The 20,316-nt window shown below is 38.6% G+C and overlaps 1 protein-coding gene across 9 annotated transcripts in view; it reads left to right on the plus strand.

Moving 5' to 3' along the window:
- Window positions 1–4,948: 4,948 nt before the first annotated feature.
- The window catches only part of SMARCA4 (SWI/SNF related, matrix associated, actin dependent regulator of chromatin, subfamily a, member 4), a 73,929-nt gene continuing 58,561 nt past the window's right edge, over window positions 4,949–20,316 (plus strand). For 3 of the 9 annotated variants that reach the window (XM_063294390.1, XM_063294393.1, XM_063294395.1), the window contains exons 1-3: window positions 12,709–12,965; window positions 14,927–15,015; window positions 19,679–19,925. In XM_063294390.1, the coding sequence (XP_063150460.1) occupies window positions 19,704–19,925 (222 nt within the window). In that variant the 5' untranslated portion in view covers window positions 12,709–12,965; window positions 14,927–15,015; window positions 19,679–19,703. Of the gene's footprint in view, window positions 5,137–12,707; window positions 12,966–14,926; window positions 15,016–19,678; window positions 19,926–20,316 lie in introns of those variants that run through there. The other 6 variants (XM_063294387.1, XM_063294392.1, XM_063294394.1 and 3 more) reach the window with 4 other exon arrangements.

Consider the following 20,316-nt stretch of genomic DNA (forward strand, 5'->3'; position numbering starts at 1 on the left):
CGGCATTTGATGCCCTTGACACTTCTTTAACAGGGTTTGGTTGCCAAATACAGGTATAGTCCTTCAGGTTCGAAGAAGCCAAAGTTCAGTAACTAATCTGGCTGACACGTGTGAGAAGATAGGAAAGGGAAGGCAAATCCTACAAAGCACCTTTTTTACTCTTCATCCAATAAATGCTATTATTGTCTTCCTACCCACTATTGGGAAATTCTGCTATAGACCTTTGGGGAGGGCAGCTTGCAGTCTTGCAGGCCTGTTGATTTGGCTGAACTGGAGAAAGCTAAGCAGGGTCAGGCCCAGTTAGAACTTGACAGCTGGCTTGTCCAGGCAGAAAAAATGCAAATTCAGGGCAGCCAGTTTATCCAAGCAAGCCTATAGTGAGTCCTGGCAGGGTTCCAGCTCTGAGTACACAAGCCTCATGGCATGCTCACCCAGTCCAACAACCAAGTCAGAATTGTATATAATTGCTGCTATAAGGAGTAAATATCAGTCCAAAATAATTGTTGGATGAAAAATAGGAGTGGCTGTCCTAAAAATAAAACCCAGATTTCAGAAGTAATAAAAAGCAAAGCAAGCTCATCCTTTCCATTAAAAATATGTTTTTACATTTGGTGATATTTATTTCTGATAAAGTTTTTTATTTCATAAAGTTGCAAAGTTCTATTATTATCAACTCAATCAATAAAATTAAAATCAACTATTAAAAGTTAGTGATATTTTTATTTCTTGTACAACCCTAACCAACAAACCTAAAATAACTGGCTTCATTCACTGGGGAAGAAAAGGTCACAAAAATTCATTTATTGTTCTGGAAGGTCACAAAGGAAAACCTGATCCAGGCTCAACAGGTGGCAGCCCCTGGCTGATCTTCTCTGGGCTCAGAAGCTAAGCAGTGTTGGGTCTGATTAGTACCTGGATAGATCTCCAGTCAGCTAGATTAACAAGGCAAAAAAATCCCAATGCAAACAATGGCAAACAATGTTCCATACTGCTAATAAGAAAACCACTTGGATGTTCCCATTAAGTCACCAGGAGTTGAAGACTTTACTTTTTAAGGACATACAAAGCCCAATATGGCTTAGAACCTGTACTTCTGATAGGATACTTTTTCTGTTATGCATGTATAAACTATGGTCTAATGGGGATGCTCTCCTGAAGGTATAACATTTGCCAGGGCAGTGAGCTGAAAGCATGTACTGTATATACAAGCTATTATGGAATTCCTTCTTTGCCATATTTTAACATCAGCTTAAAATGTTTAGCCAAGTCTTCTGTTTTGTGGTACTTTCTGATCTAGTTTTATGTCATCCTATATCATCGTTTTTAATCTGTTTATGATTTTAAACACATTTTTCACAAGCTTGTTCTGAAATATTATTTTAATTGTTTAAATATAGCAAACATTATTTTAAATTATTCTTTATACTGGTATTTGTTTTTAAGGATGAAAAGCAATCAGTTTTTAAAATAAATAACATTTCTATATATGACTAACACCATATTCAAAATAAATGTGTAAAGACATTATTATTGTACTCTTCAACTATGTTGTGTCAGCTATATAAAAGAAACATTAAAAAGAAGTTTCAAGAAATTATGTAGCAATTTTGTTCTTTGCTTAGTTATTCTATTAAATCCTTGCCACAAAACCAGATTCATTTGGTCAGGACTGGCACAATTTCTTCTAAATTTATTTTGGAGATAAGTATACTCTAAAATCTCATTGTCACTGCCCCCAAACAACTATACAATTCTTTTATTGATGTTATCTCTTCTTTTATCAGTTCTTTTCCTGGTAGCAGTATCTTAGAAGGACATTAACATTCTTTGTCATTTACTGAGAGCTGAGTATGAACAATTAAAACTAGTTAAAAGATTATGTGAACAGATTCTATAGCAACAAGAGTCACTTGTTGAGATGGGCAGCTATAGAAATCAAACAAACAAACGAACAGCATATAAACTGTTTCTGTTTCCTTCCACACACTTAATCACAGAATGATTGTTACTAAAAATCTGAAATGGTGAGGCAGGAACAAGCATTATTCAGAGCTGTATAAACATGGAGAAGGTGCATTCCAATTTCAAAGCTTCGAAAATGAAAAGAACAGCCAAGAGGTCATTGACTTGAAAAGACAGGAGAAAGAGGTTTGATTTAAAACCCCTTGGTTGAAGCCCCATGGCCACCCTGGTTTTAGAAGCCAGTGTAAGTAAAGTTGGAGGAAGTTGTTTCAAATTCCCTAATGACAGGGTAAGTTGATCTCAAGAAATCTCATGAAACCATGGCCACCTCTATGTTTGCTCACACCTCAAGCCTTTGTCTAAACAATTGCTCCAACTACTTCTTAAGGAGCTGGTTTCAGTATGATAAGGGGTGAACAAATTAGCCAAGAGTGTTGGCTTTATGGCAGATTTAGTCTAGATAATTTACAGTTCTCAGCTAGACCTCAGCTTCAAACATTGCAAAGCAGAAACATCTGTAGATAAACAATTAGAATGTAAACTTAAATTTATTTTCAGTATGGAAGAGGGAGGACTTGGAAGTAAATCAGAATGACTTGTTGCTTTCAGCCACCTACTTTTGGGTGTGAATCCAGAGAGATATAGGAAGCAGAGATTTGGAACTAAATGTCTCCTTGTCAGTTGCTCTATTGCCACTAACTAGCTACTTTGAATTTTATTTTTTATGGCATTCATTTACAGTACTGCCTGAATCCACCAGACCCTAAGAGGTGCACAACAATACAAACACATTTAAATAAAAACAATACAATTAAATAATGCAACTAAACAATACAATTAAATAATATAATACACATTGATACACATTGATAATAAAACCATTCTGACACCAATGATTTCCCACATGCCTTCTGGAAAAAAAGTTTTTACCAGCTTCCAAAGGACACGAGCAAAAAAGCCACCCTCACCTCAGGAGGCAAGCTGTTCCAGAATGACAGTTGGAAGAATGGAGATGACCCTGGAGACTTCCGAGTAGATGGAATATAATATCTGAGTATAATGGAAAGAAATGGGCAGATGGAGCTAGGGACACTGAGATGCAATCTCATCTGGGTGGGTGGAGGAGTCTGTCTATGGATACAGGGTGTGGCATTTTTATGTCCATCTGAAAAAGGTTTAGTGTGCAGTGATGATCCAGAAGAGAGAGAGATGGCTGAATCTTATGGGCTAAGAGTATGGAGTAAGAGTCTGAGGGTGATCTCAAGGAGAACTGGGGTTACAAGAAGTGGTTCTGTGTCTGGGGACTTATCTTACCCCTGCCCTGCATTTGTGTTACTTATGTTTTAACATCATTAGTTTGCCTTCCTGTGAAATGTGCTGTTTTATCAAAAAATGGTGACTCCAAGTGTGCATATTAGGGCATAGATTTTTTCAGTGCTTATATTAAATTGTTGTCAGGCAAGTGGACACTTTTAGCCACAACAATCTGCTTTTCTGTAAAATGGATTTCTGTAGGAGGAGAAAAGTGGGTTCCATGGCTATTTTCTGTGGCATCTAGTGGTTAAGGCAACGGGCTAGAATCCAGGGGACTGAGAGTGCTAGTCCCACTTTAGGCATGAAAGCTGGCTGGGTGACCTTGGGCCAGTCCCTCCCTCTCAACCCAACCCACCTCACAGGGTTGTTGTTGTCGGGAAAGTAGGAGGAGGAAGGAGTATTAGGTATGTTCGCCACCTTGAGTTATCTATAAAAATAATAAAGGCGGGATAGAAAATAAATAAAATAAATAAAATAAACTATCTAATCTCAGAGCAGCCAGCAGTTTTTTAGCTTTGCCTCTAGAATCAGTTCTTTCTCTTTGTCTGCAAACACACATAAATACACCATACTTACAGCTTCTCTCCAGCACCTGCAATATTTGCCTACCCTCAAGGAATTAAAGCCTAAGGAAATTTTTTTTTTAGTACATAAGATTCTTCAGCCTACTCCGTCCATGTGCCTTATCCTACATCTGCACACTTTTAGATACATTCGTGAATTAGTGGCAAGATGTATCTATTATCCCCTTTGGGGATTTAACTTTAACCGACTCTGGAAAGCCGAAGTCGTATCGCTACTGTTATTAATCATTCAAAATGCTAGCAAGCCACCCGTCTTGCTTCGCTTCCCTCCCGCGCATTTTTCCCATCTTCTCGGTCAACTGAACTTCTTCTATTAAATCCCCTTTTAACACCTCACCTTCCAGTCTGTTATGGAAAAAGAGGCCACTCACTGGATATGGACTCTTAAGGAAGCAGCTAAGCGAATTGCTTTGCCTCAACGGCTGCTAGGTTTACATGACTGAAGCCCCTCCCCCCGTATTCCCCTCAGCCGCAGTGGTACTAGCAATGCGCATGCGCACCGACAGCGGCTCCGATGGGCGTTGGGGGATGGGAAGAGAGAAACTTGGGAAGGCAAAGCAAGTCCGCGCGCGTCTCCTTCCAGCTAAGCGCGTCTCCACATTAACTCCTCCCCTCTCAGAGGAGCGCGAAAGATCCGTCCTTCGCCACTTTATTGGCTGAGGCTAAATGAAAGAGGTGGGACTTGGAAAAAACGATCCGCCTTCCCAAATAGCAGCATCTGCCGTCCTGCTTCTGTCTACTGTACTCTGCTATAATACTATCCAGCGCTTTTGAGCTTTTTTTTTTAAAACAAATCAGATCAAGTCACTTAGAGAGAAAATGGAAGGATGAAAATAAAAATGTGAGATGTCTTGCTATTGGTCCATTAATGACTACGTAATTCTCTAAAGGTAGCCTCGCACTTCCTCCCCCTCGTGATTGGCTAATGGGCAGCAAGACTCTGGAAGGGGGCAGGTGTTAAGATTCTGGAGGTCTGTTAGGGAAACGTTCCCTGATTGGTGGAAAAGATAAGCAGGTTCGGACCAGAGCGAGCGCGCCCCCTTGCAGCGTCTAGCCGGCGAGGAACGAATGAGCGCGCGCTCCTGAGAAAACTCGTCCAGCCTGTTAGGAGGGCGCGCGCGCGTTCTGTATGGTGTACCTATTGCGGGAGCGCGCCGTGAGAGGAGGGGGAGCCGGAGCATCTCTTTCACACGCGCGGCGGCAGCGGCTCCTCCTTTGTTCACCCCCTCCACCGCTCTAGACCTCTCGGGCCGCCTGGCTGGCGGGGGCCGGCACGGTAAGGTGGGGGGGAGAACGTTGATCGCGCACGCGCGTGGATGAATGAATGAGTGAGTGACCGTGTGAACGCGTGAGAATGAATTGGGAAGCTGCGGGGGGCAACCTCAGTAAAATCAGCGCGTCCTGATCGGATGGGGGGGCGCCGTTATTTTTCTCCCGGAGTCGGAGTCTCATCTCTGCGATCGGCTTTGAGGGTAAGAAGGTAAAGGCAGGCCCGCCTCTTCATAGCCGACCCCCAGCATCCTTTCCTCTTTCGACCCCCCAGCCCTCCTCCTACCAGCATACAGTACTTCCTCCCTCCCCCACCCTAGGCTTTGCATCCTTTTTGGTACTTCTTAGCATCCTTGTTATTGATTTTTCAAGCTCTTTGTGGGAATGGATTCCTTCCTGGCGTGTCCTATTTAGGCTTCAGTAGTTCATTTATTTTTATCCCTGCTCTTTGACATTTCTCAACTTATTTTTTTCCCCAGATCTCCAGCACAAACCTCTTAGTAAGCTGTAGAGAAAAATGGAGTTGGAAAAATGTAGAGTTGGGTTATATAATTTATTGAATTAACGTGGCAACAACAAAAATCAGGTTAATTTTTGCTGATCACAACGTAAACTTTATGTTCAGAAATATTTCAGAATGTTAGCTTGGATCTCAGAGTCTTGGATTATATACTCAACATGTAAATTTACTTCCCTTTGTTTGTAGTCCTTCCCCTGATATTGCCCATTTTCTTCTGTTAAACCTCTTTTCATCTTTTGTACCATTGGTCTTTCTTCCATCCTTCCATTCTGCAGCCCTACAAAGCAAAATCCCCAGAGTGTGTGCTTGCATTAATGGATCATATACTGCTATCTGGATGCAGAGATTATTGTGACCCATGTTGGACCAGGCAGGCCTTATTAGTGAGGACTATCTATTGCTCTTACAAAGAATGCTTTTTCAGGATTGCTTCATACATTTTCCCCTATTTTTAAGGAATCCTGCTGATTCTTTAAAAGACAGTAATTGACTAGGAGAATTCTGGTTCTATGATGTTTAAAGTTGATTGTACACAAGTAAAGTTAGTCCATGCATCACTCCAGCTGCCTCCTTCACACTTTCTGTCTCAAGAACTAACTCAGAGAGCTCTCCGATATGGCTTTTCTTCCAGCTACCTTTGATGTTGTCACTTCATCCCCTGCTGGTCTTGGTTTTCAATTTGTGGAAGAATAGTCCAATTTTCCTCTATTCCCCCACCCCCAATGCCTTATTTCTATGGTTCTAGTCTTTGGTTCTGTGGTTTTTCCCACTGTTTTTAGCTTCGGTAGTGTTTTCCTAGTATTGCCTCATCCAAGTATAATCCTCATTCATTAGGGAGTGTCTATATGTATTATTCCTATTTTTCTTGTCTCTACTTTCCCATGGGCTAATTCCAGAATTTTAGAGGGGTTTGGACTAAATCTGTTCAGTGAAAAGGGTTTAATAAAGATTAAGACCCATCTGTGGTCCTTTGTACCCAAGGAATGGAAGTGCTTTCTACCTTACCCTCCTCATTCTTTTTATTCCAATCTCATTCCCTTATTTCTGTTCTGCTTTCCCTCCATTCATATATTCTTCTTCCTTCCTGACAGCCATTCACCAAGTTCTCATCCTTAAGAATCTGGAAAACATGTTCATGTTTTTGTGCAAACAAAGGCCAAATGTTGCATAAATTTCTCACTTTTCTGCTCTGCTCTTCTTGGAAGCAGTCAGGAATGCCAACCCAATCTGAGGATGAGATAAAGAAAAATCTGTGTAAGGCTTCCAAGAATACAAGAAAAAGCATATAGCCCTTTCAGATGATGCAAAAGGATGAGGCTCTAGAAATACAACATAAATCAGGGATCATGCATTTAGCCCTGCTCCAAGATTGCACAGCTCCTCTGGACTCCACATGTTGTGGGGGTTAAATTCAAAGACATCTTTATTTACAAAGACTTTCCCTCTCATTAATGACCCAGATTTTCCAGGGTTAGGGTCCTTTATTCCCTGGTGAACCAGCACAGAGGAATCTCAGTTAAGGAGGCTGTGCAATCTTGAACTGGACTGAATATGTGGCCCTGCAGATGAGCTGCAGTTTTGGAAGCTCTTTATGAACAGTAGGAGAGGGGTCTTAGGAGTGCCTCTCAAGGTGCTTTGATATTCCTTGATACACTGCTCAGAATAATTCCACATTTCCATCCAGAAGCCCTCTGTAAATAGTGAGGGAATTAATGTGTTTCTACATGCTCAAGATTGGTCATCTAAAGCCAAAAGTGCAAAACCTGAGGCTCCAGGCTGCAGGTAGCCTCCAGATGTGTTAGATATAACCCCCATAAGCCTCCAAAAGTTGTCACATTAAAGATATAATTTGATAAATAAGCAAAATGATTAGATACATGTCTGTAGAGTAATTGCATTAACTATCTTTTATTTTAATTAGATGGATATAAAATCAAATTTAGTTTTTTCCCAGTCCCACCTATTACTTCCCAAAGTGCATGCCTCAGCACGCTGCTTAGAGAGCAGACATGGCCCTCGGCCCAGAAAACGTTGGACCCTACTGCCTTCTGCTTGCTTTCAGCATGGAAGACTGGTGCTACTTCTAACTAGTCTGGGAGCCTAGCATGAGGTCAGAATGTCCCATAGTCTCTTCTAAAAAAAAGATGAGAAGAAGATCTTTTATTTTTACCCTTTGCCATTGGGGAGAGATAGGAAGCAGCAAAATAAAGTGTATGTGTTCACTTTATGATTGCAGTCTGCAAGTCATGGTTGCTTTGTACCTAACACAGAGCTAAAGGATTTGCCTCAGTTGGCCCCTTTTAGCACCAGAAGGACATCTTGGCCTCTCAGGGAATGTTCTAAAGCACCTAATTGTTTCTAGCAATTGTATTCTGCTTTTCTTTCTTTTTTCATCTACAGGTAGACTGGTCTTCTAAACCGGGGGATTCTTATCATAGCTCCTGATGACTCTCAAAGGCAACATGCTTTTTCTTTCAGCTTCTCTTGGCTCTGTTTTCCACCTCTTGCTTACCTTGAGGAAACTTTCCCTTCTTCTTTGTCTCTCCCCATCTTGTTTTATTTATTTGTATTTATTTATGAATGTATAAACTGCTTCAGTTGAGACAAGTCTAAGTGACATACTTAAAGCAGCCACCACAGCAAATGGGAACCTTGTTCTATGCTTGGACAGTTTTTCTTTTTTCTGTCTTCCCCAGGAAGATTTTCTCCTTTGCTGCTGTTGTGTCCCTTATTCTTTTCCCTGAACACTTTCTCATAATGAGGTAAAGAGTCTGGCAGGGTAGAACTTTTTGGAAAATGAAACATTTCTACTATTTCCTTCATTATTTATACTGTATTATTTTGGCCCCCAAATAAGATGTAACAATGTTGGGTGCATTTGCCCTTGCGCTTAAAGGCAAAGAAGCATTTTAAAAATTTGCTTTGTTTTTTGACTAAATGTTGTCATGATGTTCAGAGCTGTACAACCACAAGTCATTTTCAAACTATAACATATATTGGGTTGTTTTCACTAAAGTTGAATCAAGAACAATTTAAAATTCACACATAGTGCTAAACTATATTTAAACTGAAATGGAAGTGGAAACTTGGTTCTGTATAATCCTGAAGTTTCCTATCTTTCTTTTTCATTTTGATGAACAGTGATGTTTGGTACTATGTACAAATCAGATCACTCTTTAAGGTAAATTGGACATCGCAAGGACTGTGATTCAGAACCTGAAGCAGTTGGAAGAAGGAGACTCATCACATTGAGTTGAAGTTTACCTTCCTTTGTATTTTCCAAGGGATCGCTCTGGATAAGAATATTTTTTATTCTAGGATTTACAACTAACCTGCCAGATTAGTTAAATTAAGAGATTGAATTAAATTAGCTAAAACCAAACAAAAGTAATTCATTTTTAATACTGCCATCTTTACAAGACAATAGTTTACTACTACTTTATTTTTTATTTTGTGCCTTCAAATCAACGTTGACTCCTGGCAACTGCCTGGACAAGTCCCTACAATACTCCTCCTCCTCCTTATGTGAACTTTCTTGATGATTGTGATTAAGTCACTAATTCAGTAACATTCTCTATCGTGCCATTCCTTGAATTGGACAGATTTATCCTCTTACTTGATTTGTGGATGCACAAGGAATGGGATAAGAGATATTGGACAGGAGAAAAATATGTTTCCATCTTATCCAGGCTTCTGAGGACAGTTTTAAATTTGTATTTACAATGGTTTTTATTCATTCCTTATTAGCCAAAAGAAATGGTAAATCTTGTTCTTTTTTTATACTTACAAGTACATGGTGATACACCTTGTAGTCTACCAGAGCACTTAGAAGGTTTTGATTTTGGGAGTATCTGAAAAAGAAAAATTGGAGGAATAGTCACTTTTAACTCTTCCTGTTCTTCCTACTCATGATAAAGAATGATGTTGCCAGGTTTTAAGTTCTATCCTAAGTAACAATTTAATTACAGCAAATGCTCTGTGATAATTATTTCTAAATATTTAAATCCACTATGGCTAATATGTAAACCAGTTGCTCCTATAGTGCTCTATCAGTATTAATTTATAGATAAATGATAAAATGTAAAATTATACATATGCCTAACAATATATACGCAAGCAGTTTTATAGTTTTCTGTGATAATGGAAGTGCTGCATAAAAATCCATTCAGTTTTTATTGCTAGGACCCAGATTTGTCATTGAGAAACTCCCAGTGAAACTATCATAGAAGCAGTGCTCTTCTAAAGTGAGGAAAACTGCATTGGCAGAAAAACTAACTTGGCAATAAAAATGTTTTAAAATCGTATAATAATAATAATTTAAAAAAAAGATTTAGTCAAATGTGGGTATCATTTATTAGTGATATTACTAAGGTTCTTCCTAATAGATTTCCCCCTATTGGTACAGGTACAATTTTGAATTTATATAGTAAATATTGATGCTTAATGTTTATACTTTCTTCAGTTATATGCATATTAATACTCCTGGGGCATCAACTTTACTTCTTTCCTCTTTTTTTTTTTTGTCTTTTTCTGTTGAGTTTATTTTTGCAATTTGGGTTTTTTTATATTGATACTGTATTTGCTTAATAAAAAAGCAATATTTTAAAAATAATATTCTACTGTAGAAAAAAAAATCCAATAATAAAAATGCTGTGTTTCAGAACATTAATAATACAACGACTGCAATTGAATTAAGTAATCCCAGATAAGCTTTTCTAATCAGTATCCTTGGGAAGCAGATAGATAAACAGAATAATCTTAACATGGTATTTGGAGCACCTGATCTCACATTTTCAAAGAACTTTCCCAACAATAGATTGCAGGTTGAATGATAGCAGCAGCACCTGGGAGGGGCAGAATGACAAAGGTAGCATCACACCGCATGAGCCAAGCCCTGCCTTCTTCTGTACATGTGTTGTGACATCACATGCACATCCGAAAAAGGCGGAGCTTGCAGGATGATGATGCTTTTATTGTCTTAATAAAAGTAAGATCCCACAGATGCCCATACCCACAGCTCTTCCTCCCTGTATGGAGGGAAAAGGCTCTCCATGGGGAGAATTCATTGAGACTAACATTGTTTAACTTTAGTGGGCATGCCTGGGAGCCATCGGTTTCAACAGATCTTCAGCCAGCTGCTACTGAGAGAGATAGCTTTTGGGGGCTTTTGGAGATTGGGAATTCCCAACTTGGGAAGAACCTTTTTTAGGAAGGGGAAAAACCAGGTTGGATTTCTCCCATCCAGATTGGAAATCTCCCTCCTGAATGTACCCTGGAACCTGTCTCGGGGGAAACTGGAGGTCATTCTAAAGGCTTGGGCAAAAAAAAAAAAAAGATGGAGGAAACTCTAAAGCACTTCTAGAAAGAGGCAACAAGCCTCTGTGTTTGGGCTTTTCACAATCTGGCTGATGTGCCCCAAAGCTCCAGGGCTATTTCCTCCTGAGCCAGTTGGCAGCTGACCACATAGATATTATGTAGCCATACAGATTGATGTCATATGGTTGAAATAATAACACTACTTAAGACTGCAATCCTGTGCATGTTTACCCAGAAGTAAGCCCCACTGAATTCTCAAAACCGTTTCCTAAAATATGTATAGACTTATGGAAGAAGTATTCTTTTAAGCCATTGGTGGGCAACCTGTGGCCTCAGATCCCTTCTTTGTAGCTGTAGAGCCTCTTCTAACCATTGTTGCATGAAAGTGATGACAAAGTTTTTCACCATTTTAGGCAGAATATTTATGAAAATTGTAGTGAAAGTCTTTAAAAAAATTCTTTCCCTTCCAAGAACCAACTGGGGAAAAATCAGCTTATTGTCCCAGCTACTATGGCACTCAGTTCCCCATGCCCCCCTCCTCCAAAAGTTGAGTTCTGTCCCTGGTGACCAAAACGGTTATCCACCCCACAACCTTGTTTTATGTGAACCTACTCAGTTTGTACTTCAGTGCTGAAATTAGCAGTTTTCAGAATTTTTAAATTGAAGTTACACTCTAAACCATACTCAGAGAAATGCTAGGAAAAGAAAATTGTAAAAAGCATGCATGTCATAAGAGAGCTTATGAATGTTCATCTTCACCACTTGCTTCAACCCACTTTGGGCTCTGGCTTCATCCATTATGTATAATCTCTCAACAGATTATCTCTGCAGAAATACAACCCTTAAAGGAAAAAGGGTTGCCTGGTGCAGCTTGTCATAATTTATATCTGCTAAAATTCCTGTTTAATGTCATTATTTAAAAAAGCATGAGCCACCTTCTTTTCATCTCTTCAGAACATGCTTTAGTCTACCCTTTGCTAATCTGAATGGCTGCATTGTTTGGGAATGGTAGGAGTTGGAGGTACACATTTGGAGACCGTCAAATATGAAAAGCAGGTTTAAATATCTGAGATTACTTCTGTGTCTAGCTCAGCAATTCAAAATATTTTTATGTGCCAGGGCTAAGATACAGTACTCTGCTAAACACTGGTGCATTTAGGTGCTATTTTTATCATACTTCAGTGCTGAGACAAATACAGATTATATTTTGGCCATCAAAGTGTGCCTTTTGCCTTGTGAAATTGGGCTAAATAGAATTGAATAGTAATACTTACTTTAATAAATACTTAGGCTATGTGTATTATCTTATTTCATTTAGTGAGGTATGTATATTTTTCTTGATCTGCATCAACTTGGCTCATCTGTTGGTCGGACCTCTAAAATTTCATATGTAATAAATTAGTTGGGGCTGAAGGTAGCACAGGACTCTTTGGCTGGTTTGGATGTAATGGGGAACCATGCTTTTCCACAGTGTTTACAAACCATGATGTATCTCTCCTCTCACCCATTTCTTCCTTTGTTTTTTTTGTTTTTTTATGTTAAGGTGAAGATACTCTTGTGTCCAGCTGGACTCATGGTGACTGCTTCCATGTACTTTTCTGTACTGGCAGCAGTTCAGAAGTTCTTTGCTATTGCCATCTTCTAAGAGTCGTTTTTTTTTTTTTTTTTACTTCCCAGTCATCTGAAGCCTTAATTCCATAATTTTAAATTACCCATATTTCCTGTTATCTTTAAATCCAAGGACTTAGAATCTCCTTCAAGTTGAACTTAATTCCTGGTCGCTTTCATGAATACATCCGCGTAGATTTCTTGGCTGCAGCACAAAAGTGTTTGACCGTGCCTTCTTCCAGGATGTTTTTCAACTTGCCAGTCTAACCTACAGAACTGGTATTCCTTGAAGGTTTCTCATCCAAGTACTCATCAGGCTTAACCATTCATAGCTTCCCAGCTGCAGGAAGGTGAGCTGGTTGCTGCCAGTTGCTGAAACAAACTGTTGCTTAGTAAGTATTTCTGACTTGGATTCTTCCCATTGCCAGCAAATTAACTGCTGAAGTAATTGTGGCCCTTCACAGAAAAAGTTTCACTGCTCCTAGTTTAATTCAGGTTCTGCTTTCTAGAGCAAGGTTTCTCAACCAGGGTTCTATGGAACCCTAGGGTTCCATGAGAGGTCACTAGGGGTTCCCTGGGAGATCACAATTTATTAAAAAAAATATTTCAGATTGAGGCAACTTCTCATTAAAGAGGTAAGTTTCATTCTCTATTTTTAGTTTAAGAACACTGTTAATGCATATATACAAGCCTACCCATGAAACAAATATAATAATTTTGTAACTTCTGGCCTACATTTGAGCCTGATTGTGCAGGGGTTCCCCAAGGCCTGAAAAATATTTCAAGGGTTCCTCCAGGGTCAAAAGGTTGAGAAAGGCTGTTCTAGAGTGTGAAGAATGCAATACCTTTGATAGAAGGTTATGACTTAGTTTGGGGCCAGAACATATCCTGCAAGATGTTCACATTGCATTTGGATTTATTTTAAACAAAAGCATTTATTTTGTTTTTCAGGAAGGAATTGCTATAATTGTAACTGAGAGAAGTTTTATAATTTTTTAAAAAAAATTCCTAGCAGCAAATTATACAAGGCAAGAAGAGAGGTGGAGATGGAGAGGATATTAGCCTGCTTAAGCCTTGCTTTGTTATGAAGGGCCACCAGTGTATGTAGTTGACAGAGCAAAGGAAGCAAAACAAGGTTAAGCTTTCACCCTAGAGAATACCATCTAAATTTGACCAGTGGGGTGATACCAACTCTGGGTGTTGTGGTGATTGGGGTGTGAGCATAGAGGGGCCTTTGGAAAGAAATTGGTTGGGAGAAAAAATGGATACGAGGGATAAATGTGAATAAATGAAGAGTGAACAGTTCAGAGGTTTATAGGAAAGGCATTTCCTGCAATCTCTCCTCTTAGGACTGTTTCCAATCCTCTGAACATATTCATGGTGCTTTTTTGCAGTTGCTTCACTTAAGGAACTGTAATTCCTTCTTTTTGAGGAAATATTTTTAAAAAGAGAGAAAGATGATATCACAGTAATATTCTTGGCATTCCAAGCAGAATGAGACAGCTTCATACTCCCTTGCTCATCCTGGTGAGATGGTCTGCTTTAAAACAAAAACTAAAAACTACTAACAAAAGCAGAAAGAAACGTGGCATCCATTATTTTCTTTCATTCTTCAAGTGGAATGTGCGGATAAGCAGAGGAATGTGTGGTTCCTTTCAAAATAATGTTTAAATGATATACATAATATTATGTTTTCCTTCATATGAACGTAACTTGACTAGTCCAGTATAGATCCTTTTTTGTGTGTGCTTCTGAGTTAGTCTTGACACCTGACAACTGCCTGGACAAGTCCCTGCAGTTTTCTTGGCCAGGTTTTTCAGAAATGGTTTGCCCTTGCCTCCTTCCCAGGGCTGAGAGAGAGTGACTGGCCCAAGGTCCCCCAGCTGGCTTTGTGTCTAAGGCAGGACTGGAACTCACGGTCTCCCGGTTTCTAGCCTGGGGTTATCCATTAGACTGGCTGTCAGTATAGATACTAGAGTTTTTAAATCCCTCCTTTTCCAACCAGATGCCCTCCAGATATGTTAAATCAACATGTCCCATCCTCTCCAGTAGTAGAAGATGATAGGGTTTATTCAGTAGTTCAGAGAAAGCCTGAGTAAGGATTGTCTTAATTCTTTGTGAATTGATGTTGCAAATATATTTCAAATGGTGTAGGTGTGCTGTTGCCACCCGCTCTCTTGTTTTGGGTGCATCAGGTTGAATGTACAGTTTTGCAGCACTGGAATGTTGTAAACCTTTAGTGTAGGGCGTTATCCTAGACAGGCAGATGGTGACTATTTCACAACTTGAAGATCTGACAGATTGTAGAAATTTTGAAAAGAGGAGTAAGTTAATTTTTTTTCCCCCCCAACAGAATTGGAATAGGTACTGGCAAAAGGGAAAGAGCTCTCATCGCTATACAGGACCAATGTTATGAATTAATAAACAAATTGAATTTCACAGGTAGGTGAAAGCAGAAATTCCCAGTTTCCAAATTTTTTTTAAAGTATAAATAGAAGGCATTCCAGTGATATATTTTGTGTAATATCAACAACTAGGTGGTTAAAATTGAAAAAAAGTATTTATTAAAATAATGGAAATAGCACATTGCTATTGGTTTTTAGATATAATGTAGTTGGTCTTAATTTATTTCACTCGTTAGCCACTTTGGGTGATTGAGATTGCTCAATTTTTAATTCAAAAGGTTTTACTTTTTCTTGTAAAGACAAGCTAATCATGCTTTCACCCAAAGTTTTTAATTAAAATACAGAATTCGGTCTACAAATACATTTTGGAACGGGTTGTTTCAGGGCATGACCTCAAATGGAATTCTGCCTAAATGAGAGAAAATGCAATAATTAGAATCAGGTGGAAATGGTAGACTGGAAAGAAAGATTACAGCCTAATGTTTTTGTGCAGGGGAACACTTTCCATTTCATATCTCAAGGCTGTCTCCTATGAGTTCTCTTGCAGTAACGTACAAAGGTATAGCAGGAACTTGCATTAATAGTCATATAGTTCTGGCTTATTGTATGCACCCCTGCGGGGAACTAGCGCCAGGTACAGTATATGGTAAAATAGCCATGTACAGAAGCAGCCTGCCTTTAAGCTGAAGAAGCCGGCTGTCAGCGTAACTATCTGCGGAGACAGTGGAATTTGGCTGCTGGAGTTCAGTTGTCCATGGAAGTTCAGACTTCTTAGCCTCATATTGGTTACGTGGAAACTACTTGGGTAGCCCAGGTGGGTGGGATTTTTTGTTAACATTTAAAATTGTTAAATGTATATAAGGCCAAGCTTTGCTCAGGAGCAAGTGGATGGACATGGCTTGAAGGATGGCATAAGTAACATTTTTTGGAATTATTTATCTGCTTATAAATGGAAGATCCAGAGCTGGACCTTTAACATATTACATGAATATTATTTTAATATTCTTTTTTCTCTGTCAATAAATTCCTCAAGGTTTGGGTGAAAGCATGGTTGATGTGTTTTTATACTAAAAAGTAATTAATTTCAAATTAAAAAAACACTTCCCAAATACAGGCAAGAAGGGAAATGCCCCTAATTGAAATGATGATAAATTCTTCTCTGTGCCTTCATGTCTTTTTCTCTCATTTCTCTATTTTGCGGCTTGTAAGCTCTTTGGAAAGGGCAATGTATATAAGATGACCATATTTAAATAATAAATGCTGCTGCTGAATTCTACTTTGGAGGGGTTCAGCTGTGAATTTTCTAGGACCATGGGATTTAACAGGGATTTAATGGAATCTGGTAAAGTTTTTTTATATTAGAATTTTTCAATACAGTAAAAGCATACAAAATTATAAGAAGCATAAGGAAAAAATGTAGAAAATAAGAAAAAGAAAGAAAACATAGAATTATGACTTCCACCCTTCCTTCTATTAAGTAATTGCCATCTTATTCTTTCCCCTTCCTCTTTGACCCTTTTTAATCCCAAAATCCATAAATCATCAGTTCAGTCTTCTCTTCTTTCAATAAAAAGTCCATATAAGGCTTCCAGTCTTTTAAAAAAGTGTTTATCATCTTTTTCCTGACCAAACTGGTCAGCTTTGCCATTTCTACAAGCTCCATCAATTTTATAATCCAATATTTTACTGTGGGTATTTCATTATTGTGCCATCTTTGTGCATACAATAATCTTGCTGCTGTTACCATATACAATATTAGTTTCCCATATTGCTTTTCTAGTTCATTGTCCTTGAAACCCAATAGAAATCATTCCAGTTTCATTGTAATATTAATCCGCAATATCTTTTGCATCATTGTATGAATTGGCACCCAAAATTTCCTTGCTTTTTCACAAGTCTACCATGCATGATAGAAAGTTTCCTCTTCCTTTTCACACTTCCAACACTGGTTTGATATTCCTTTACACATTTTTTATATTTAAGTTTTGAGTTTATCCAGTGTCATGTACTGATACATCATTTTATAAAAGTTCTCTCTTAAAATATGACACACTGTAAATTTAACACCAGTTTCCCACATTTTCTCCCATATATCCATATTTATATTATAAACACAGTCTGCAGCCCATTTCACCATACAGTCTAACCTGTTCATCCTTGTTTCAAATTTTAATAACAATGTATACATTTTAGCTATTACATGTTCATCGTATTTATATAACTACTTCAAATTCAGTTTTCCTCTTCTCGATTCCAGTTGTCCTGTTGTCCATGTTAAACCTCTCTTTCATCTGATTATAAGAAAACCATTGAAAAGAATATCCTACTATTGCTAATTGTTTCCTTGTCTTTATCTTAATTTCTCCCTTATCTTGTATTAATAGATCTTTCTATTAATCTGCTGTTTTTCTTGTGTTTTCTTGGTGGATGTCAATAATGATATCTTTGGACACAGTCTGGGTTTATATTTATTCCATATTCTTAATAATGTATTTCTCAGGTAAAGATTCTTAAAATCTACATTTACTTTCACTTTATCATATCATATTATAAGCAACCGTGCCACCCAAACCTTCCAACTCCAACATTCTCTTATTTCTTAACTCCTTCATCCATACTAAACAACATGAAGCAAAGTACAATTTAAGATTAGGTATCCTAATCCTCAAATCTGGTGAAGTTTAGAAACCTTCTATAACATTAGTGGAAGATTGCATATGTGACCTGAGGAATGGCAGAATCAAATTAAACTTAGCTATTGCAGATTCATTCCCATGGACACAAATGTAGTCTCTGTTCCACTCTAGTTCTTCTCCAGTTCATAGGTAATCTGGCAGAATTCAAATCAGTGCTCAAAAGGAGGAGAAAAACTATGTATGGTGAAATAACATTAATATTTGGAAACTGAAGAACTGGATAGGGCTTGCTGTTTCATTTTGTAAGCAATCACCGTAAATAGCATATTAGAACATTCCTTTTATGATAATCTGGCAGGTGCAAAAGAGAAATAACTTTTTTTAAAAAATCACTTGGTCATCTCAGGCATTTGTTGTCACAGATAATCTGGTGGATAAGTAACAACAAAGCCCGTTCTTCCCTGCTGTCTTTGAGCTCCTAGCAAGTTGTTTAATATGATTTCTGCAGTAATAAAGGATGCTAGCAAGTGTGAGAAACTGAGATGGGTTGCTGTGCAGGGCAAATTTTAAGTTATATTGTTTGATATTTAGGAATAGTAGTGAATGAAAGATTGTGGGTTGGAAATGAAGCTACTGGCTGACCTGATCTGAGACAAGAAGTGAAAGGTGCAGTCAGCACCAACAAAGGCCTAAAGGAGAAGGTGATAGCAAGGGGAAGATGGAAGACAAAGGTGCATTTGTCTTCAAACAGGCATCAGCTCCTCTCAACAGCATCTGGGAAAGGAATGACTAAAAAGTACAGCTAAGGCTCATGTGCATCTACTTTTCAGTGCCCAGCTGGGACTTTACACGTTCTTCACTCCTCTTGAAAGGGTCCAGTCTAAGTTCCTAAGGGCTATATTCCGGGTAGCCCCTTGCTTTACAAACGTAATATTAAGGAGGGAGGCAGGGCAACAAGGTTGAAACAAGCACATGGACCTGCATCATAGCACACTAGCTGAAGTTACTATTTTTCCCCACAGGCTTCAGTTCGTTCTTTCTTTAGGACAGTTATGAATCAATATGGACTAGGACAATTTCAGAGAACTCCAACATCTTGGCTTTTCCAGGGAGGCATGCGTAATAATGGGTTATGAGTGTGTACTTAGTGCATTTAAACCACGTATTAGGGTCTAGAAGCCCAACAGGACCAATCTGCTCTACCTAATAAGCCATCTCCAAATTCTGAAGAACACTAGCACACTTCAATGCTCTCTCCACAGCAGTTTTAGGATGGCCAATATAAAAGTTTCCTATGAGCTAAGACTGTGCCCCTGTGGAAAAGGTGTTATTGAAACTACAGCTCATGTCCTCTTGTACCCTCTATGAGGATCTTAGAACCTGCGTTATAACTCCCTGGTAAAACAGCTGAGAAATGCTCTTTTTTTTTTTATGTACAGTTGTATCAGATCAGTTTGATTTAGTTTCCTTGAGCATAGCCAAATTCTGTTATACTGCCTGTAAAATTAGACACAACTTGATTGCCCACTGATGAACCCACCAGCAATTGTAACCTTGTTTTGTGTTTTTATTCTTTTTTTAATGTATTTTGTTTTTAACTCTGGTCTGCGACTGTGGTAAATTTTATCTTAAAAGTATAGATAATTAAATATGAAAGATGGAAAGGCGTCTGGGCTGCAATAAAGAGTTAGAATTTTCTGTATCTCTTTGCTGCCATCTTGTGGTCATCCAGACTGGTACAGCTCTACTTAAGTCTGGAAGACATTGAATTTGCCATAAATAAATTAATAGTGATTTGTGAGCTGGTACTTTGGACCTCGACAACACAGCTTTTTATCTTCCCCATACTCCCAAGGACGCTGATTTGAAAGGAGGGTAAGTCCTGTTCAATGCAGTCCTTGAAAGATTTCAGATACTTATTTTCAGTATTTTCTTTTCCCTGTCTACAGGAGATGATATCTTTAGAAAAGCCTATATTCTAGTTATGCCATGCTGTTAACTGTGATTGCATTTCATTAACAAATGAATAATATTTCCCCCTAATAATAAACTCTCTTGCACTAGGATATTATTTTGAACCTCTCTGAAAATGTCTACTCCTGATCCTCCAATGGGAGGGACGCCTCGTCCCGGGCCTTCTCCTGGGCCTGGGCCTTCTCCTGGTGCTATGCTGGGCCCAAGTCCTGGGCCATCCCCGGGTTCTGCACATAGTATGATGGGTCCCAGCCCAGGGCCACCGTCAGCAGGGCACTCTATACCACCACAAGGGCCTGGAGGTTATACTCAGGACAACATGCATCAGATGCATAAGGTAATAAAGGATAACATTGTTCCATATGTGTACACCCTTCACAGTATCAGTTTGCTTTACTTGAATATAAAAGGAAAAAGGGGGATCAATGTGAGATACAGTTGTGTGAAAAAGAATGTACACCCTCTTTGAGTTCTATAATTTTATATATCAGGACATAATAAAAAATCATCTGGTCCTTAGCAGGTCTTAAAATTAGGTAAATACAACCTCAGATGAACAACAACACATGATGTATTACACCGTGTCATTATTTATTTTACAAAAATAAAGCCAAAATGGAGAAGCCATGTGTGAAAAACTAAGTACACCTGTATATCCACCTTCCTTTATTGTCTCAGGGATAAACTGTAGCACAGTTGAATGTTTTTCATAGTGTTAAGTTTCAACA

Source organism: Candoia aspera, chromosome 2 (genome assembly GCF_035149785.1).
Source record: "Candoia aspera isolate rCanAsp1 chromosome 2, rCanAsp1.hap2, whole genome shotgun sequence".
NCBI classification, from domain to species: Eukaryota; Metazoa; Chordata; class Lepidosauria; order Squamata; family Boidae; genus Candoia; species Candoia aspera.